Source organism: Pygocentrus nattereri, chromosome 8, assembly GCF_015220715.1.
Source record: "Pygocentrus nattereri isolate fPygNat1 chromosome 8, fPygNat1.pri, whole genome shotgun sequence".
Classification (NCBI taxonomy): domain Eukaryota; kingdom Metazoa; phylum Chordata; class Actinopteri; order Characiformes; family Serrasalmidae; genus Pygocentrus; species Pygocentrus nattereri.
In genome coordinates this window covers 3,106,950-3,130,288 of record NC_051218.1, presented here as the reverse complement: position 1 = coordinate 3,130,288, position 23,339 = coordinate 3,106,950, and the positions used below count along the sequence as shown (strand labels likewise).

The window sequence follows — 23,339 nt, the reverse complement described above, 5'->3', positions numbered from 1 at the left end:
CAGAATCATCGAGCTTTTTGAGAGTTTTGTAATAGCACTCTTACTTCGTTTTTTTGATTGGAAACAGGAAGGTTCAAATCTTAAAACGCTCGATTAAAAGGTTTTCTCCATGGTACCTAAGTAGATACAGCCAAGTGGACTTTAGGAGCTAAACTGAAGACCATTAGATTAACTGGCAGCATAATGAGGAACTGACTCCAGGTAGAAGGAGAAGAGGTAGACCTCAGAGAAGGTTTATGGATGTAGTGAAGATGGACATGGAGATGGTTGGTGTGAAAGTAGAGGAGGCAATGGATAGGGGAAGATGAAGGCAGATGATCCGCTTTGGCGACCCCTAAAGGGAGCAGCCGAAAGAAGAAGAAGAAGATAATGAGGAGCTGACTGTGGAATAAACCAATCAGGTTTTGAATTCCAGTGAGAGGGAGAAAACAGCCTTCTAGAAGTTCTAGATAAGTCACTGCATTAATAAGATCCGTAGTCTAGCCAGGTTTCACTCATTGTTAAAATGGATCAGCAGCTCCATGAAGCAGTCTCCATAAAACTGCCACGTATAATGTATATGGTAATGTCTGTTACAAGCTTCAGATGATAACATCTAATCTGGACTGACCAGAATATGCAACAGCATTGGCTTACCGCTAACATACTATTTGAAATCCCATAGGGTCCCAGAGCAGGTACTGTTTGGGTGGTGGATCATTCTCAGCACTGCAGTAACACTGACGTGGTGGTGGTGTGTTAGTGTGTGCTGTGCTGGTACGAGTGGATCAGACACAGCAGTGCTGCTGGAGTTTTTAAACACTGTGTCCACTCACTGTCCACTCTATTAGACACTCCTACCTTGTAGATGTAAAGTCAGAGACGACAGCTCATCTGCTGCTGCACAGTTTGTGTTGGTCATCCTCTAGTCCTTCATCAGTGGTCACAGGACGCTGTTGGCTGGATATTTTTGGTTGGTGGACTATTCTCAGTCCAGCGGTGACACTGAGGTGTTTAAAATCTCCAGCAGCACTGCTGTGTCTGATCCACTCAGACCAGCACAACACACACTAGCGCACCACCTCCACCACGTCAGTGTTACTGCAGTGCTGAGAATGATCCACCACCCAAACAGTACCTGCACTGTGAGGGTCCATGGGGGTCCTGACCACTGAAGAAGGGGCCTAACAAAGTATCAGAGAAACAGATGGACTACAGTCTTATAGTCTACATGTTTACATAACATACTTCTGTTTGTAAAATGTGTTGTTTTATACACGGCATCACAAATCAATATATATATTGGCAGTCGTGGGCTGGAGGTTAGGGAACTGGCCCTGTGACCAGAAGGTTGCTGGTTTGATCCCCAGTGCCGACAGTCCATGACTGAGGTGTCCTTGAGCAAGACACCTAACCCCCAATTGCTCCCCGGGCACCGTGGATAGGGCTGCCCACCGCTCCGGGCAAGTGTGCTCACTGCCCCCTAGTGTGTGTGTATTCACTGGTGTGTATGTGGTGTTTCACTTCACGGATGGGTTAAATGAGGAGGTGGAATTTCCCCGTTTGTGGGGTTAAGAAAGTATCACTTAACTTATCAGAAATCATCGCAAATATGTAAATGAATCATTAAAATGAAAAAATCTAAAATACCCTAATAAATGTCAGATACACCACCTGAGATTATCTGTGCTTGGTGCAATGCATTCCACCCTGTTGTGGCTAGTTCACAGTTTGCGGAGTGGGCATGACTGAGGGTCAGACAACACCAAAACGACAGTGAAGGTGAGCGCCTTCCAAAAAGACTCACCCTATCCTACTTTTGAGTCTTGGTTCCTCGCAAGGGGTTTTTCTTGCCAGTGTCCCTCTTTAGGGACACTCATTTGGGGCTTGGACCCAGATTTTCTGTAAATGTGCTTTGTGGTGACGCAGATCGTAGCACTATAGTATAAATATAGCCCAATTTCCAAAAAAGTTGGGACACTGTGCAAAATGTAAAAAAATAAACAATTTCTCAGTTTCAACATTTAATGTGTTGTCTTTGTAGTATTTTTCTTTAGAAATATGATTTACTTGATTTGCATATGGCTGCATTCTATTTTTATTTACATTGTGCACAGCATCCCAACTGATTGTAAGTAATTAACTGAATTTAATTAATTTCATACTTGAAAAGAGAAAATATGCCTGAATAAAAGCTAATATTTCTTCATTTTTTCCATTTATTTATGTCTGCGTCAGCAATGGATTGTCCCAGGTATTTGAGTCAGTTTGAGCTTTGTGATCTGAGGCCCCCCCAAGTGCCCCTCACAGTCAGAGGCCCCTGAGCATTCGCCCCAATGGCCTGGCCAGTAATCCGCCCCGTGTGCTGGCATTGTGTTGGCTACTATACTGTCCTCACTTGTAGTTAAACCCTAATAGGTAAAAGTCCAGCGAATTAAGGTCGCTCCGTCTGCCAAAGCGAGGTGGTGCAGTGTTAGAAAGCTGATTTGGATAAGCGCTGTGCACGGCTGCTGCTGCTGCTGCTGCTGCTGGGTTTAGAATAGCATGAGGATTGTGCCGATGTCTCTTGAACCTTTCAGAGCAACACTCATGCACATTCCTGATTGATACATTTCCATGGAAACGTGCTCTACACTGTACAACCCTGTTGCTAAGGAGTGGGCCTTCGCAAGATTTTTTTTCCCTTTTTGTACCATCTTTTTTCGCTCTCTCTCTCTCTCTCTCTCTCTCTCTCTCTCTCTCTCTCTCTCTCACACGCACACATACATTCTCTCGCTCTTCCAGCAGTGAGAACAGAGCTTACGTTAGAGCTTCTCAATGCTACACTTCTCCTCCTCTCTCCCTCCACAATGCAGGCACTTACTTTGCACCTGTTTTAGGGAGTGAGGGGAGGAAAAAGTTTAGGGCTATGTGGAGCTAGTGTAGGGGGTCAGGGCCGGAGGGGGTGAGAGTGAGAGAGAGAGAGAGAGAGAGAGAAAGAAAGAGAGAGAGAGAAGTGCTTACTCCTCTCTTTCTTTTTGTGGGATTGAGCATTTTGCCACGATTGGCTTTGGGCTTCAAGGCAACGGAGTGCCAGATGGATGAAACTCCAAGATCCCGGAAGAAGGTTCATTTTGGAGGTACTGTAGATGCTCTTCGGCAACTTTGGCTGTGTAATGTGTAGTTTGAGGTTTGGAATGGATAATCGGGGGGCTGTATTTCAGATTTCAGTGCAGTAGGGGGAGTTTATGTATATGAGCCTGCTGCTGTTAAATGTGCCTCCAGTGTCGGTTAAAGTGTTTGCCGCAGGTATGAGTGATACATGAGCACATAGGCTACTTGCACTTTTGGTATAAGGGTGTATTAAAATGCAGAGCGCTTTGCAGAAGTATCAGCTTTGCTTCTTGACCAAACTGCAAAAAATGCACATACTACATTGTACAGAAACTGCATAATATATCGAAATCCTATTTTAAGCAGTGATGGCTTTGTTAAGGCTGGGCAGCGTTTCAAACTCTTCAGTACCAGTACTGTACTGATTCCCAAACGAGGCTTTTTTCCAAGACTTTTGTTTTAAATTGCAGACTGAAAGTGGGGGTGGCTTAACAGGGAATTCCACCAATTGCCTCAAAAGTCATTCAGAGTGGTTTAATGTGAAATGGCTGATGCGGTGAGAGCAACCAAGGGTCGCGATATGTACGACACAAATCATTTTATTTCCACTACAAAATGGCCAGTGAGTGTGTATATAGCTGCTGTCAAAACCTCGTATCTCCGTTTTTGTCGTTTTTCAGTTTTTGACATAATTTGCAAGTATCTGTGGTCCTTTACATTGCATGTAGATTTCATGATGATTGGACTAACAGAAATGACCCAAAATGACTTGGAAAGACGTCTGGTTCCATTGACTTACATTAAAAGTAAAGTATGCTTTTTTCCTTCTTCTCTAAGGTTGCCTTTTTGAATGTACGAGGTTTTGATCCGATACCAGCGATATGTAATATTGATAATGGAAAAATAGTTGTAAATTATTAAATTGTAAAAACTATTAGTTGGGGAATTTGGGGACTATTTTGCCATGTAATGCCTTGCATATACCCGCCATGAATACATTAAAAAAATATGTTTTAGGCCAAAACCTTGTCAAAACCATGATAATCCAATGTCTCAGGCATCAGGTGGTGAGTTTATTTCATGTCATAACTTTCTGTGATCCTTTAAGAGGCAGAAAACTCTTCAGATGTCTGGTCCCTATCACCACCACTGTGAATTCATTTCACACCAAACGAGCCTGAATTACTTTGTTTACATCTAAACCATTTAATAATGCTGAAATAAAAAAAAAATGGTGAAATACCCCTTTAAATCAGGAAAGAGTTTGATGTGCTGGAAATGAGTGTACTGACCTTGACGGATTACAGACAGCTTATGTTAATAACATGCATATCGCTGTTGTCAGAAGAAAACCTCATATCTCCAAATTGAGCTTTAGAGGAGAAGGAAAAAACCTACTCTACTTTGCATGTAAGTCAATGGAACCAGATGTCTTTCCAAGTCATTCTGGGCCATTTCTTTTGGTCCATTCATCATGAAATTGACACCCAATATAAAGGGTAATAGATATTTTCAAACTATGCCAAAAACCTAAAAACATCAAAAATGGAGAAAGGTTTTATTCTGACAACTTGATATAGAATAAAGCTTAAACAGCCAATCAGCCGTTTAGTCTTTGGAGCAAGGCTCTCTGACTCCTTAGGTACCGAAATATATAGATTTTTTTCAGGACTCTATATTACTGAAGAAATTTTACAGTAACGAATTTGGAGACCCAGCTCAAGCTATTATAGCGCTTTCTGCAAACAGGCAGCTCAAAGTTGTGGAGCTCACAGGCCTCAAGTGCTTAGAGAGTGTGATTAGAGCATGATTGAGTTGTTGAAGCCTCGCCTTTAAATCTGCAGGCCTTTGTGCCTTTGTCACAGTTTAACGGCTTCCCTTTTGCTTGGTGAGATCTACATTGTTTGTTAATGTGCAGATTTTGAGGGCAAAATGAACATGAGTGCATGAAATGAGCCCAAGTGATGGTGCTTTGGTGCTGAATACTCGGTTGTTGTAATAATTTGAATGTGTCTGAACTGCAGCATCATTTCCGTACAAGCAGCTGCTTAATCTTGGTGCCCCAGTGAAAATGTACTAAGTCAGTGAGCTGGCTATTCTGTGATGTAGCTTCCCTCTGACTGATGATGATGACTTCCATCATCAGAAAATCTGATCAACAGTTCATTTTTTAAACACTGTCCACAAACGAGGACATGCTTGTGCATCTGGCCTGTGTGCTGGAGACCTTCAGCAGGAGAGCTGAGGCAACTGCTGTTACAGAAAATGGACAGGGAGATATGACGAGACCTGAATCCATAGAGTTTGTTGCTAATATTTATGTATCAGTAATCAACCCGTCGTATTTGTAAGATAGTGGTTGGTTAGTGTAGTGGGTAACACCTCTGCCTTCTATGCTGTAGACTAGGGTTCAATCCCCCACCTGGGTAAGCACCCTACACTATAAGAAGAAGAGGCCTTGGGCTAGACTCCTAACACCCCCTTCGCCTACTCGTGTAAAATGATCAAATTGTAAGTCGCTCTGGATAAGAGCGTCAGCCAAATGCCATGAATGTAAATAAGTCCAAATCATTGTACAGGTTTTGTTGTTTGTCATCAGCTTGGTTTGAATACTCAAACCAAAACACGTTTCAGGCTTTTCGACAAAAATCCTTTTGCTTTGAGTATTAAAACACATGATGGAACAATCATAATGCTATTAAAAATGAACAAATGTTCCAGGGGTGACTGTTTCAGTAGTGATGATACATGATACAGTACATGAATCGCTAAAATAGCTTTGGACAGCTGAACACATAAAATCAGAGTATTTTTCAATAAAACACAAAAAGTTTACAGACCGTGTGTTTCAGTAGTGACAATTCTTAATGTTCCACACTGATTCTTCATTTACTTCAAAACAAGGGGGTGTCACTGATGTGGCCATGAGGGATGTTGAGCATACTTACAACTCATCATCTACTATCACTGTAGCTTACGTTAGTTATTGTTTATTAAGTAGATGCAGCAAAAAGACGCAAGTAAACATGAGATTAATAAGAGGCCAACTGTCGTCATGCCCTCACGAAGCATTGAGGTAAGCCGTAGTTCAGGAAAAAGGCTGTACGAGCCGAAGACAGCTGGCGTTCTGCATCATCCACATGGCATAATGTTTTCTGCACAACAAAGTAATGGAGAGCCTGTGACTTTAACAGCTAAGCAGTGAGTAGGATGGAGGGGGAAAGTGTTGAATCCCACGCAGCCTCCTGACAACTGATATCATCATGTATCAACATAACTGCAGTGAACAATGCAAACGGTGCAGTCTGAAACCTCAAACTGCCAAAAACAACGAAGCGCAGAATCCTCAAGATCTGAAGACCCCATCTCAGGAGGAGATGAAGGAATATTGCATGTGCGGATGCTGCCTGCTGAATTTAAAGGGTCTGTCAAGAAGGACTGTACTGAAAAAGTGGTGCATTGACTTTACTCATGCAGATGTGTACATTATTTCCTCATGAATAAAATAGACTACATCAGCGCAGTTATTGAAGTGAGTACACGGAGACAAAATTGTGTTGATATATTTTATTCTTCTAGAAATTATGCAAGTAAAGCAGTGCATCATCTTCATCAGTGTGTATAAAGATTAATATATTACTGTTGTCAAACCTCGTATCTCCAAAATGGGAACTTTACAGGAAAAGGAAAAAACCTGCTTTACTTTTAATGTAAGTCAATGGAACCAGGATTTTTCCAAGTCATTTTTGGCCGTTTCTTTTGGTCCGTTCTTCATGAAATTAACACACAACGTAAAGGACAACAGGTGTTATCAGATTATGTCAAAAACTGAAAAACGACAAAAATGAAGATACAAGGTTTTCTTCCGACAGCAGTGATATACACGTTCATAAGAGATGGTTCTTCAAGGGTTTTTAGTAAAGAAAATGGTCCTCTATAGAACTATGGCCACTCAAAGAACGCTTTGTATGACTAAAGGGCTCTTTGCATTGTGAAAGCGTTCTTCACATTGATGGATAGGTATATGGTTCTGTATAGAACCTTTTTTGAAGCGGGATCTGTATAACTTTATAGAACCTTTTTTAAAAAGGCTCTACAAGGAACCACATACAGCACATTCATGACAAGAACCCTTCAATCATTCAGTTTTTTTTAAGTGTTCGTGGTTCTATATAGAACCGCTGTCTTTACCAATGAACCCTTGAGGAACCAACCGTTAAAATGTGTTTGGCCTTGGTTTTACTGCAAGTGTAGAGACGTAGATAATCTTACCTTTAATTAGATCATTAAAATACATACAGTAAGATCATTAATGCACACATACACACACACATACATACATGTGTGCGTGTGTGTATGTGTGAGTGAGTATATGTGCGTGTGTGTGTATGTGTGAGTAAGTATATGTGCGTGTGTGTGTGTGTATGTGTGTGTGTGTGTTTAAAGGCTGTCAAATAATTCAGTTCATCAGGTTGAATTACAGTAGTTAATCTAGTTATTGCTATTAATTTGATTCATTTGCTCAAATTTGAATAAAGAAAGAAAGAAATATGACAATGAAAGAAGGTTCATTTGGGAGGTGTAGACGTCTTAGTTTGGTCTAATCTGTGCTTCGATTTTAAATAGCGGACTTCAGATTATGGCTCTACCTCAGAGTTCAGTGGGCGAGTTTATTCTTATCATTGCTGTTCAAAAAATACATATATCTCCTTTTTTCTGATTCCTATTTAAATTTTCTTTGAACACAGTGACTTTCTCTTGTGTGAAAAAATCCATGATGAATGGACCAATAGAAATGCTCTAAAATGGCTTGGAATAAAATGTCTTTACATTAACTTACACTTAATATTAAAACATTTTTGCCTTCTCCTGTGGCTTTACAATATTTGTGATGACACGGGTTTGTTGCTGTTCTGTTAAATGTGCTTCCAGTGTTGGTTCGTGTGTTTGCTGCTCTTATGTGTGGTAAAGTCACACAGATTCTATATTAGCACATAGGCTATGGACCCTTACTGTATGGGGATGTATTACGATGCACAGCGCTTTGCAGAAGTATCAGTTTTGCTGAGCTGCAAAAACATGAACATACACTGATCAGGTGTAACATTATGACCACCTCCTTGTTTCTACCCTCATTGTCCACTTTATCAGCTCCACTTACTGTATAGCTGCACTTTGTAGTTCTACAGTTACAGACTGTAGTCCATCTGTTTCTCTGATACTCTGTTCTTCAGTGGTCAGGACCCCCATGGACCCTCACAGAGGAGATACTGTTTGGGTGGTGGATCACTCCCAGCACTACAGTAACAGTGACATGGTGGTGGTGTGTTAGTGTGTGTTGTGCTGGTGCAAGTGGGTTAGGAGTGTGTTTATGGGAATTTTTGACCGTTCTTCCAGAAGTGCATTTGTGAGGTCAGACGCTGATGTTGGACGAGAAGGCCTGGCTCACAGTCTCCACTCTAATTCATCCCAAAGGTGATCTATCGGGTTGAGGTCAGGACTCTGTGCAGGCCAGTCAAGTTCTTCCACACCAAACTGGCTCATCCGTGTCTTTATGGACCTGCTTTGTGCACTGGTGCTCAGTCATGTTGGAACAGGAAGGGGCCGTCCCCAAACTGTTCCCACAAAGTTGGGAGCATGAAATTGTCCAAAATCTCTTGGGGCTGAAGCATTAAGAGCTCCTTTCACTGGAGCTAAGGGGCCGAGCCCAACTCCTGAAAAACAACCACACACCATGATCCCCCCTCCACCAAACTTTACACTCGGCACAATGCAGTCAGACAAGTACCGTTGTCCTGGCAACCGCCAAACTGAGACTCATCTACCCAATTCCCAGACGGAGAAGCATGATGGGTCACTCCAGAGAACACGTCTCCACTGCTCTAGAATCCAGTGGTGGCGCTTTACACCACTGCATTCCGCAGTTTGCATTGCGCTTGGTGATGTAAGGCTTGGGTGCAGCTGCTCAGCCATGGAAGCCCATTCCATGAAGCTCTCTACGCTGTTCTTCAGCTGATCTGAAGGCCACATGAAGTTTGGAGGTCTGTAGTGATTGACTCTGCAGAAAGTTGGTGACCTCTGCGCACTATGCCCCTCACCATCCGCTGAACCCGCTCTGTCATTTTACGTGGCCGACCACTTCGTGGCTGAGCTGCTGTCGTTCCCAATCGCTTCCACTTTATTATAATCCCACTGACAGTGGACTGTGGAATATTTAGTAGTGAGGAAATTTCACGACTGGACTTGCACAGGTGGCTTCCGATCACGGTACCACGCTGGAACTCACTGAGCTCCTGAGAGCGACCCATTCTTTCACTAATGTCTGTAGAAGCAGTCTGCAGGCCTAGGGGCTCGGCTTTATACACCTGTGGCCATGGAAGTGGTTGGAACACCTGAATTCAATGATTTGGATGGGTCAGTGAAAACTTTTGGAAATATACTGTATGTCTAAAAACATAGTGGTATAATAATTTAGAATACTAACACATTTTTGATTGACTTCCTTTGACAGTCGTAATATACACCCTGTCAGAAGACCAAAATACCTGATCCCATATGGCCAAGTGGCCATGACCAATACTATACGTCAAGCACTGAGCACCAAGGGCTCCCACAAGACACATTCACTTTGTCAGCAGAGAGGGTCAGAGCGATTTTTTATTACACTGTCCAGTGACCATTTCATTAGCTTCACCTCCATTGCATTATCTCTGCTTCCAGCATTTGGTCAATATCTGTCCTTCCTCAAAGCTGGCCGTTTTCTGGCTCCTGTCCAGCCATTGTGTTTGTTTTTCCCTCAAAAAGTATCCTCATGGTCATGGCCAGCAAGTGATGGTGAGTTAGTCAATACGCCTGCATTGACCACTGGAGCAAAGAGGAGATTTTTACTATTCAGGACGGTCAAAAGGAACCTTCATTTTTTTGTGTCCAGGAAAGCCATTATTCTCCTGCCAGAAGCCCAGTGATCCCATTGATCCTACCGAAGTTAGTCTCTGATCAAAGAGCATGTATTGTGCATTTTTTTCATGCCGAGCACTTGGTATCAGATCTCCACTGTATGATTCAATTATCAGCAGAAATGGCTGCTGGGACACCGTGGCATATGGTGCACAGTTTGACCAATTTGTAAGCAGAAGGCTTTTCTCTCTTCTGTGCTCTTCTACTTTGCCTGTGTTACTGTTAGCCAGACTTCATTCTACTTTTTAGTTCTTTCTTTATGTCTCATCCTCTTGTGGTCAAAAAATAATTATGATGATGGTCATAATAATGATGGTGATGGTGATGATGGCAGTTATGATGGTGATGTAAAGATTTGAATGGTAATGACCGTTTTGATGATGATGATGATAAAGATGCTGCTAAGGATATTGAGGACAATATTGATGGCAGTGAGTATTATGATGACAATGGTAATAATGGTAATGATTATTGTGATAACAAGAATGATGGTTATGAAGTTGGATATGATGAAGGTAAAGATGGTGATGATCATGATGATGATGATGGTGGTGATGGCAATTTTGATGGTCATGTAAAGATTTAAAAGGAACATGATGATGGTAGTAATGGTCATTATGATGATGAAGATGATGATCAAGGTAATGATAGTGAGGAGAATATTGATGGTGATGAGTATTATGGTGATGACTGTAATAATGGTAATGATGATGATGATCACAAGAATCATGGTTATGACGATGGTGTTGGTGGTGGCAATGATGGTGATGATCGTGGTGATGATGGTGGTGGTTGTGATGGTGATGAAGATGGTTATGATGATGGTAACGATGGTGGCATTGGTGGTTTTTACATTGTAGTCGTTCTTTATGTCTCATTTTCTTGTGGTCAAAAAATAATTATGACGGTGGGCATAATGATGATGGTGATGGTGATGAGTATTATGATTACGACTGAAATAACATAATGATGATGGTGATAACAAGAATGGTGGTGGTGGTAATGATGGTGATGATCCTGGTGATGATGGTGTGTTCTTGATGATAATGAAGATGGTCAGAATGATGGTAATGATGGTGACGATAATGGTGATGGTGATAGTGGTTATGAAGTTAATGAAGATGGTTAGAATGATTGTAATGATGGTTATGGTGGTGGTTATGATGGTAATGAAGATGGTTATGTTGATGGTAATGATGGGGATGATCATGGTGATGTTCATGGTTATGATAGTAATGAAGATGGCTATGATGATGGTGATGAAAAAGCGCTGTACAAATAAATTTGACTTGATTTGATTTAATTTGATGATCAAGGTGATGGTGGTTATGATGGTAATGAAGATGGTTATGTTGACGGTAATGATGGTGATGATCATGGTGGTTGTGATGGTAATGAAGATGATGGTGATGATAATGATGGCCATGGTGATGAAAATAGTTATTATGATCATAGTGATGATGATCGTGGTGGTTATGATGGTAATGAAGATGGTTATGTTGACGGTAATGATGGTGATGATCATGGTGGTTGTGATGGTAGTGAAGACGATGGTGCTGGTAATGATGGCCATGGTGATGGTGATGAAGATAATTATGATCATGGTAATGATGGTAGTGGTGATGGTGGTTTGTTCCTCTTATTCTTCCTCTATGTCTCACTTTCCTGTGGTAAAACTAATGATTAATGATGATGGTGACGAGAGAGATGCTTGCAATGGTAAAGGTCTTCAAAAAGATAATAATGGTAATGCTGATAGAGAAGGTGGTGATGGTGGTGGTGATGATGACAGAGATGGCAGTGATAGAACAAACAGCACATAGTTTGAAAGAATTGTCTGGATATGTTGAGGAACTCACAGGTAGGCACCTGTTTGCTTCAGGCAGCTTACAGCCATGGAATAACAAGTGATTTTAAGTCATTTTTGGTGGATCTAAGTGCTTGTTTTGTCTCCGCAGATGCCAGGGCAGACCGATCTGAACGACGGAAGCTCTTCCGGCATTACACCATGGGATCGTACGACAGCTTTGATGCATCAAGGTAAGCTTAAACATTCTTCTAATCCTCCGGACCATGTTTGAGAGCTGTGTGTATGTGTGTGTGTGTGTGTGTATGTAAGAGAGAGAGAGAGAGAGAGAGAGAGAGAGCTTAGCCTCAAAATCCTCAAAGCCCAATTCGGTAGGAATACGTCTTCTTTAGTTAGACACCCCACGGGACCTGAAAATGAGGTTTTTTTTTATTACTGTCAAAGTGCACTGCTCTCCTGAGTTTGTTTGAGGGTATACTCTGAGTATCTAAATGGAGATTTCTTCCAGAAAGTGACACCTGTGTGTCAGAAAGTGTTGCTGTTTGAAGGTAAAGCATGTCTTGGTCTCGAAACAAGATGTGCTCTCCAGCATCATCACTTATGAGTGCTTCCCTGGTGTTAGACACTTGCTGTTCCATTATTACTGTTATCTCTTCGTAATTTATTATTACATTAGTGGAGTGTTGATAATGTGTTGATTTTTTTTCATTCCCAGAGGGATTAACCCTCATTACACTCTTTCGTTTCGACGGCTTTTTTATTATTATTATTATTATTAAAGTTTGGCTTCTTTGGAGCCACCTAATCCTGGCCGATTACGAAATGTAAATTGTTCCAAAGGACAATTCTTTTGTAACTTTTGAATTAATTAACGCCAAAAGGCTTTTCGGAAACGGACAGTGCGGAGAGGGTCATTAAGCGATTATTCATGCTCTGTAGCACATCAAATGTCTTCTCATTAGCCAATTGGCCTTTCTGTACCCTGCGAAGTAGCTTACAGGCACTGGGTTAATTGATCATAACATTGCTGTGCATATACTGCTGCATATACGGAGAATGATTCTCTTAATGTCGGATATAGCTTTGAGTTTTTCTCTTTGACTTACCAAGAATCGCCCACACGTTCTGTATGAAAGCCGTATTAGAATTGACAGCTGTAATTTGTCTGAATCACCGACGAGCACGTACAGGCGGTTTACGTCCTGTCTGTCAGCAGCACCAACTGCTGGCTGACTGTGTCTGAACACAATAAGTGTGTTTTCCCTCTGTACAAAGTGCCTGGACTGTACTTTTGTCCATGAGCCATTGGTCCAGTCCTGAAGGGACTGGGTTTGATGGGTTCATGGTTTTTGATACCTGCCCCATGGGCCCTTTTCACAAGATTCATGACTACTTCCAGTTGTAGCATTAGCAGGGTAAAACCCGTCACAGAAGCGATGACAAAATGTTTTAGTAGTGAACTATAGTGCTCTAACATTGAGCCCCAACAGCTATATTTTAAATTTCCTGCACTGTTGTGACAAACAGCGGGAATAAAAAGTGCACGGAAGCACCGATTTAACTGTAAACAGAGCTAAAATGCGGCATGTGTGGATCAGCCTCGTTGTTGCTGCGGCTGTTCACATCAAGCAGTCTCTGTGTCTTATTAATATTAATAATATTAATATTCTGTTTTCAAAAGAAAGAAGAACTTTTATTTGTAGTATGAATTTTATACACTCTGTTTATATAAAGCTAGCTATGCTGGCTGGAAGCTATTGCTAACCAAACTGGATTGCCCGGCTAACATGAAGCAGCTTCACAACGTCTCAGCATAACCAAGGTGCTAACATACAAGTTAACCCAGCTAGAAGTCTCGTTTTTGAAGCGCTGCTTCAAAAATCACCATGAAACTATAAGAACGATGCTGTTTGGCAGCTCCCTCACACAGCTAGCCAGCTAGCTTTAAAGTTTGCTACTCATATGAAGCCGGTCTTCCTCAAACTGCTAGTGGTAGGCTAGCTGATTAGCGACTGTAGCCTGCTAGCCTGCCATAAGCTAAAATAGAGTTTAAACGATGTCTGTCAAACAGACTTTACATATAAATGTTTTGGTTTGTGTTTATGTCACAGAAGTCGCTGCTATCCTGTAGCTAAATGTGCCAGAACCTGGTCCACGTTATCCGGCTGGTGCCAGCAGCTAAGGGAAGCTAGCTTCCTTGTTAATACAGCTACACCTGGACAACGTCTACCAAATTCACACTACATAGAAGAACTTTCATTTCTTTGGAAAACAGAAATATTACAGAAATCGCTGGCATGTTGTACGACAGAGAGGCCGCATGATGTGAGCAGCTGTAAGCAGGGCTGCAGCGCATACACAGCATTTTAGCTGTGTTTAAAGATAAATCAGCGCTTCCGTTCACTTCCATCCTCAATTTTGGTCATGATAGTGTACGAAAACTAACATATGTCTGCTGTAGCTCAGTGTCTGAGCATTATAGTTCACTACTACAACATTTTGTAATCGCTTCCGCAGCAGTTGTATGGAGCAGAAGTTAGTTTTACCCTGCTAGCGCTTAAACCGGAAGCAGAGGTGGACGAAGAACACAAATCATGTACTTGAGTTAAAGTAGAGACGCCCAAGGTAAAATATTACTCTAGTAACAGTAGAAGTCCTTACTCTAGACGTCCACTTGAGTAAAAGTACAAAAGTATTTAACTTCAAATGTACTTAAGTATAAAGTAAAAGTACTAAAAGAGTAATTCTGGCTCTGATGTCCTGTTATCATTTTTATAACCAGACTGGCTTCATGAACTCATTTCAGGTGAAAGTCCTCCAGCGTCTCTCTTGGTAAACCAGTCTTTTAATAGAACGTCATTAATTAGTGACGCTGACGTCTATTAAAATGATCAGAAGCACAAAACACTGAAGGTAAACAGTTTCCATCAGGGAGAACCGAGTGGCTCTGAAATCACTTTTTACACACAAGCAAAGTTTCAGTTTCAGATTACTTTGTAAATTAGTTACAAGTTTAATAAAAACTGGCTTTAAACTCAGGATCACAGATGAGCTCCTTTACTATGTTGATCTGTAGGCGTCTGTTCATAAACATAAACCAGCCCAAACTCATTTACTATAAAATGAAAGTGTTTGTATGAATTCAGAAAAAAAGTAACGCGTCAGTCTCGACTGCATATGTGGACATATTTCTATATTGTGCTCTATTTACACAAAGTTAGGTTAGTTCCATCATTTCGGTCGACGTATGTGCTCACAAAAGTTTATGCTGCTGCACTGATGTTGAACCGTGTGCTGCACTGGGTCGGGATGATGCTTTGCGCTTCTTTAGTTTTGACATGTTACGTTTTTATACATACAAAAACCAAAAGGAACGACAGATTTCTCAAAATGTAGCGGAGGAAAAAGTCCGAAATTAGACTCTGAAATGTAGTGGAGTGAATGTAAAAATACGCCCAGAATGGAAAAACTTCAGTACAGATACACCAAAAAATACTTAAGTACAGTAAGCAATTACATTTACTCAGTTACTGTCCACCACTGACTGGAAGTAATCGTGACTCTTTGTGAAAAGGGCCCATATTGGCACCCACAGGACCTACTGATACTTGAGGTAGCTGTAGCTGTGGTAACAATTGCAGCTGGAGCAATGACAGTTTTTATTCTTTCTCATATTCATGGGGGATAAATGGGATTATCCAGCATACTGGTTTAAACTCCTATCATTTATCCTGGTACGCCACAAGTAAGCACAGATAATGCAACGTACATATAGTGCAAAACAAGCCAAGGCTATTCCCTTTAGCTGAGTCAGGGATGATTCAGCCACCTCAGTAAAATAAGGTAGTCCACTCTATTCATAAGAGAGTCATATGGAAAGTGCTGCCAGTCTATAAGGGTTAGTTTTTACACTTGCCTACTTTTGTTTCATCTCGTGCCGACTCCTTAGTCAGCTGCGTCAGACGACTCTGTGGTCTCAGGGCATGGTCCGCACAGCTAGCTGTGCACCAGCTCATATTAATAGCATGAATAACTGTAATATTTCTGAAATTCTAGATTCCGGTCAGTGAGACACACATGGATGTTATAGACAATATTCAGCACCGTTTTGCAAGGCCCAGAGAACCTGCTGCATGGTTGCTTGTATATGCATCTGTGTATTGTTCAGTTCCGTTTTTAACATTTTGCACAATAAATGTTTTAAACTTAGTTGATAATTATAGTTCATATTAAAAATGAAGACATTTTAGAATAAAAATTGTTAACCAACTACTTGTGGTTGGTTAGTGTAGTGGGTAACACCGCTGCCTTCTACTCTGTAGACTGGGGTTCAGTCCCCCACCTGAATAAGCACCCTACACTATACCAATAAGAGTCCTTGGGCAAGACTCCTAACACCACCTTCACCTACCTGTGTAAAATGATCAAATTGTAAGTTGCTCTGGATAAGAGCGTCAGTCAAATGTACTACATGTACTTGGTTAACTAGTTATATACTTATACACACTAGTTATATATTTATATATATATATATATATATATACACACACACAAACACAAATATATATGAATAAACTATATCGTGATCCTTACTGTCACTATTTTTAGCCACTCGCTTCTACTTCCAGGTAAAGATAAAGAAAATAAAGAAGATAAAAAGAAAAGATAAAGCCTATTTTATGACCAAGTGCGCCAGAATATAACTATAACTATAATAATAATCTTGTGTCGATCATTGTTTTGTTAGAATTATTACTCTGTAAAGAGTTCGTTATGGTGACGTAAGCTGGCATTAGTATTTATTCTAGCCTCCACCGAATGCATGTTTTTCCTCATATGTTCACACTCAACTTTCTTCTACACATGATTCTGTGTAATTGTGGTCTTTGACCATGTACTTTGTTCAGTAACACTGTAGACCTGCATGCATAAAATCACCAACATACTTTTGTTAATCATGGTTATTTTGACGTTTCCAGCTATCTCTCAAACAGGAGATGAAAGAACTAGAACTAGAAATGTAAACTGCATTTGTTTATAGTTGAAAAACACCTTTTTAAACTATAACGAGAATATGAGAGATTTGTGTGTGAGTCAATGCATAAAATGAAAAAGACTTTACTGATTACGTTTCCAAAAAGGTTTATGTTTGACTTTTTTACCCTCCAAATGTTGCGTATCTTTGTTTTCAGTCATAAGCCAAGCATTCAGATCCATCCACTGTATCAGCCATTTCCGTTCCAAGTCTCCAGGATTATCGAAAACTCATCACCATCTCCCACCACATCAATTTCCCAAATTACTTTCTTGGTTCCGTTTCACACCACAGACATTGCAAAACAACTGTTTACTTATTAATATTTTGCTGGAAAAGGTTTTACGGAGAGTGCGAAAGCGCTCATTGTCAGATGGCTGGTTATGTAAGCGGCCCTAATGCTGGAGCTGCGGGTCACTATTGCTCAACACTGACATGAGGAAGGCGTCAAAAAAACCCGAGCTGTGATGTAATCCAAGGTCACGTTTTGTTCAAGCGCTTTTTCTTTATGTACAAAGCGTCCGAGTGCACGAGAGATGGTGCTCTGAGAATGTGCATTAGGTTGGCTGGAGTCACTGATCTATAGTATTTGATCCAGAGCTGTATTTACCTTTAAGGACTACACAGTCAACTGAATGTGAAGTGCTAGACAGCTGACAACAGCAAATCTGTGTTACAGCCTTGATTATAGAGCTGACGTTTTAGGATTTTATTAGAATTATGGTCCATGTTTTGTCCATTTGGTGTTGGATACCTTTGTGGGGGGGAAAAACATTGCAAAAAGAAATATTCCATAAGCAAGCAGCTGAACTCCTACTCAGCAGACACACCCCTCGCTCAGAGCATGTTGTCATGGAGACACACAGAGCGAATCCATGGCGATGTGTTTGCAGTCCACTTCCTGTCGTAGGCCTCCTGACTTACAGGAAAGCAGCTCTTTCTAGGGAAAATTTAGACCATTTTATGCTTTTAATGCTTGTTAGCAACCGGAGTGAAACATCAATTTGACATTATGAAACTGCCCTACTTTCAGTTTGTGAATCAGCTCTTAACTCTACTGATATATTACTGATATATTAAATGTATTATGTGGTAGTGAGTAATAAAGCAATAAATATTGGACTTCAGAGCAGCCTTGTGGAGGTATATAGGCTATGTTCACATCGCCAGGTGGCACATCTGATATTATTGCCTTCATATGACCCACATCTTTTCAAAGCTTTCCAAATCTGATCTTTTTCATTCAGCCAGTTACATATGTGCTGAGATTAGACACATATCCATTTCAAGGCTGAGCATCCTGATGAGAGCAGCCAGGTTTGAATTCATGTCTGTACCGCACATGCACCCTCGTTCAGCCTGAACTGCAGCAGCAGCGCTGAACTTGAGCGAGTGCATGTAAACGCTGCAGAAGCAATCTGACCTTTTCTCTCTTATGTCTTTCTCTAATAATGCACACTGGAGAGCTGTTCATACCAAGTTATCTCCACAACGAAGCCTTGTTCGCCCAGTTAGTTCATTGGAACACACCTGTGCCCTAAAATGACCTGCATGCACACCTTCAACTCAACGACGTCGTGTGAAGAAACAACCTAGTAGTAATGAAAAGGTAAAGAGAAAGATTTAAGACGAACATCATTGATTTGGAGAACCCCAGCTGGTTTCCTGATACGTGGGACTGTCAAACACTAAAATGTTGCTAAGCTGAAGTCAACTTCTCGTTTACCAGTTTCTCACTTCTTCTCATTTTCCCCAACCACCCTAAATGGTGCAGCAGTTGCATTCTGGTACCATTTAAGGTGGAACTGGAAAATTAGAACAAGAAGCTGGTGAATGAGAAGTTTCATAAAAACCGAACGCTGAGAGACATTTTACAAGAAACTATTCTAGCTTTGGGGAAAAGTTTCCTGCTGGAGATGTGAGAAATGCTGAGATAGCTGAGCTACAGCTTAAAGCAGAGCAAAGTAAGTCTGCATTTTCATTTATATTATAATTTTAGCTTAAGCTAGCACATCAGTACATACTGAGACATATTTACAGCCAAGATGGTAGAACAGTACTTCGATGAAATAGACATAAAATGTTGTGGCTTCCAAGGTGGTTTGACTTTTGTTGAAAGGACAAATGGCTCTTCTTAACATTTGGGTTACCAGCCTCTGGGCTAGATGTTGGCAGGAATGTGTGGGAACAGCCTGAGCCTGAAATTATTTAACCAGTTCAACATCTCATAAAGACAGAGCTCAAGGTTTGAGGTGAATGCTATGATTGTCAGATTTGTCTGAAGGACAACAAACCTATTGTTAGAACTGTGGATGTAGCATAAAGTAGCTTGGCTGAAAAGACAAATGCAGCAACATCAACACCAAACGTGTATTCTCATTGTGAGTTCTGGCCCCGCTTGGTTAATGTGAACATCACTGCGCTCAGTGTTAAAAGTAACTCTGATGTTGCTAAAGTCTGTTAGGTAGAGATGACGTGACTCCAGGTATTGTGTCAAGTTGATATCATTGGAAAAGGCTGGATCAGATTGGATCAGAGTGAAGAAAAACGAAGTACAATCCAATCCTGAAGTCGCTCACACTGCGTGATGTTATGCTGTCATCTATGTATTTTAAAGCTACACAATGTAAGTTTTGGGGATTTTGAGATCTGGTGGCATTGTGTATTGGCACATTTTGTAATGTGGGTTGTATTTTGGACCCCTTCCCTGAGGGGATGAATGTCATGATTGCAAGCATGTTGAAAAGAACTCAGTCAAAACTTGTTGAAGGACGTGTCTTCAGAGGATGTAAGTGAATTGTCTACTGTTGTCATTGTTGCACTGACAACATTGAGTGAGTTTACATGCACTTAATAATCCGATCATAATTTCTGCAGTTATCTCATTATTCAAATTGTCATGTAAACAGCATACTCTGATTTCTTATAGATCAAAGTAAGTTCTAGAAAATCTGATTAAGAAATCTGATAAAGAGGCTGGATTTTAGCTCAGTAATCAGATTTCTCAGTGCATTAACTCTTACTCTGATTTCTTTTGGATTTCTCAGTCTGCACATGTGCAAAAACAGACTGCTGTACTGGAAATAAGCAAGCGGCGACGCCACAAGACGCAACAAAACCAGATACATGCTTGACGAAGTGAAGTATTTAAATCTTCTAGATGATGTATGTTCATATTTTCGGGTGAAGTGGCACAATGGGAAAAAAAAGCCATGGCATGAAGTTTGAGATTTATGTTATGTTTATGTCTCGTCTTCTTCTGTGAGTTTATTGGCCAGTTGCAAAGCAGGAATATGATAACTGTCTGACTCATGTAGTCCTGGAGTTTCCCTTTATCTGATTACCCAAATGCATGTAAATGCATTGATCAGGTTACTGACGAAATGTGATTCTCTGCAGTCATCAGACTATTGAGTGCATGTAAACACGGTCATTGATCTTCTCTTTGAGCCTGTGCATGTGATGTTAATATGTAAAGACGCATGACGTGGGCTGAAAAACCTCTGTCAGTTTTAACACAAAATCTTATGTAGTGTTGCTGTACTGTACTACAGAGTGTCATAATCATGTGAGATGTGAATATCTGAGGAACAACATGTCCTGGCAAAAGATATTAAATAGGCTTCATGCTGAACAAGATTTATATAAAAAATTCAAACAAGATTCAAACAAGAAATTCAGAGGGATGTAGATTTTATAACCGATTTCACAGCTTTACAAATGTTCAATATGCGCATCGCCTGTGACGCGACACACATCAAGTTGGTGGTCCGGCTCCTGCCAAACACGCTGTGTTGATTTTTTTTGTGCCGTGTCCAAATCTGCTTTCCAGTTGGTGCATATTTATTGAATTTTCTCGAAAATGCACACTGCACACTCTCGTTTGACTCCTGTTCATTTCTAGTGAACGCCGTTCTTCAACCTGAAATAAAAAAAAGCTTCGTTTTTACACATTTTGTTCAAATTTGAGATCAAATTCAATTTGAGGGAGAACTGGCTATGTTAGTAGTCTACGAAATGATGTCAGTTTTTTTGGAGCACCCTGTATATAATAAGTACTATACTGCCTCAGTATCTGCACTGGTTGATGGTTAAGGTTTCAGCATCTGGAACTAGATTCATCTGGAGATTTTTCGTGGAAACAGTCTGGTTAGTTGTGGCGTTAAGTCTTGGATGCTTGGGATCTATCATTAACATAAATAATGGAGTGTCCAGCTTTATAGGGAGCTTGAAAAACTGACATGGAGGAACCTTTGTTGTCCTGGATTGGCAGCTTTGTCGTACAGTTTGGCACAAAGTTGGGAACTGTAACTGTATTGGGGGAAAAAATGAATCATTGATGAAGAACAACAGGAAAGAAACGAGCTTTCTCAGACAGCATGCAGGTACGAATTCACTTCCATTACAAGCAAATAATGTGCCTTGATGATTGAGCTGTGATTAGCAGGCCAGGATGTTAATGACCTCTATGACAACGCCACAGTGCCCCCCTACACACTCACATACACACTTACCCCTCCCCGCAGGCAGATTATGTCGCTATGGTAACCATGCATCATTCTGCAGGAGTCAGCTCTCTCCTTTCTGAACGCTTTCAATACTCCCATGCAAACTCAGCTCACGGTTCGTCAGTGTATAGTTTGTCACAGCCCTTAAGAAGCTTTGACTGATGTAGAGTCTGTCCTTTATCTTTGCATCAAACAAGGCATTTTTATGATGTTCCTGGATGTCTTTGTGCAGTGTACTTCAACTGGACCTGTGCTGGGTTCTCAGCTAAGCCACAAGAACAATTTGTGTGTGTTTAGTCCAGGACTAGGCTTAATCTGTGTCTTTTTAAATCAGTCCCATGGATTAGTGCCCAACGGTCATGGAAATGTTGTGGCTAATATGGCACAGATTACAAGAACCTGAAATACTGATGTACAGAAGGTGGGTTCCAAAAATCTGAGACCACGTTGAAAATCTGTGATTTGTTTTTTTCATTTAAACCTAAAAATAAACAGAAGAATTTAAAAGACAATTGAAAAATGCAGAGGAGAGTTATGTTAAAGAGCTGTATATACATTTATGTTATGGAGTAAAATGAAGAGCATTTAATAGTTCTGGAAGGTCTTGTAGTGCACAGATATTTTAAATATGATAAATAGGAAAGATGTGCATATATATTTCTTGTCCTTTTTTTTTAATATTAAGACCCATATTGGCATGCAGTGTACATATATTTTGGAATTTCAGTGCCAGAATATCACATACAGTGACATACATTGCACACATATAGACTGTAGACTGCTCAATCCTTGCCTGAGTCAGCACCCTACACCATACTAATAAGAGTCCTTGGGCAAGACTCCTAACACCACCTTGGCCTACCTGTGTAAAACGATCAAACTGTAAGTCACTCTGGATAAGAGCGTCAGCCAAATGCCATAAATGGAAATGTAAACATGTATTTTAAATACAAGGAGATAAATGTGTATATTTTTCTTTGAAATTTTGACGCTATATTTTCACATTGCATGTGTGTTTTGGATATGAGGAAACATATGTCCATGTGTTTTCTTTGTTTACGATTTTGATTTTGGCTGATATACAGAAGCTGGGGTCCAAAAATCTGACACCACATTGAAAATCTGTGATATTTGTTTCATTTAAGCCTAAAAATAAACGGCAGAATTTAAAAGTAAATTCAAAAATGCAAAGAAAAGATAGCTGTCTATAAATTTGTCATTAAGAAAAAACAATAAAAAAAATTAAGCGCATTCGATTCAAGGTCAGATTTATTTTTGTAGCTCTTGAAAGTCGCGCTTAGACGACTCTCAGGTGGATTTGATCAGTTCATCAAAGGCTTTTTGCACAAACCAGTGCAGTCATTAAAGCAAAATAGAAGCGTATCAAATACTGAAATTCTGAAAATCATCTGCATATTTGTAAATATTTCAAAGATTCTGCTTTTTGTTTGTTGGACGATATGATTTGTGATGAAAAGAAAAGATTGCTCATTCAGACTTTTGGACCCCTGTATATTTTATACTTTAGTTTCGGCTAAACCGTGTTTGACTGCCTGAAACGAGTGCCTGTTCTCAGTGCCACACGTCTCACACACGAATAAAGAGCAGAAACTCTCTCAGCTTTAAGTAATATGAATGCAGGGGGCATTCACCTTTAAGTAATATATGAGGTGGGCAGTCGTGGGCTGGAGGTTAGGGAACCAGCCTTGTGACTGGAAGGTCACTGGTTCAGTCCCCTGAGCCATGAGTATGTGACTGAGGTGTCCTTGAGCAAGACACCCAACCCCCAACTGCTCCCCGGGTGCTGTGGATAGGGCTGCCCACTGCTCCGGGCAAGTGTGCTCACTGCCCCCTAGTGTGTGTGTTCACTAGTGTGTATGTGGACAGATGGGTTAAATGCGGAGGTCTAATTCCTCTGGCTAATGGTTCTGAGGTCTATAGCACTGGGGGCGGAGCTACG

The 23,339-nt window shown here is 40.7% G+C and overlaps 1 protein-coding gene across 6 annotated transcripts in view; it reads left to right on the top strand.

Annotated features, from left to right (window-relative positions):
• The window catches only part of shank2b (SH3 and multiple ankyrin repeat domains 2b), a 219,615-nt gene that overhangs the window by 141,301 nt on the left and 54,975 nt on the right, over positions 1 to 23,339 (top strand). For all 6 annotated transcript variants that reach the window (XM_037540580.1, XM_037540579.1, XM_037540578.1 and 3 more), the window contains one exon: positions 11,988 to 12,069. In XM_037540580.1, coding sequence (XP_037396477.1) covers positions 11,988 to 12,069 — 82 coding nt within the window. The remainder of the gene's footprint in view (positions 1 to 11,987; positions 12,070 to 23,339) is intronic.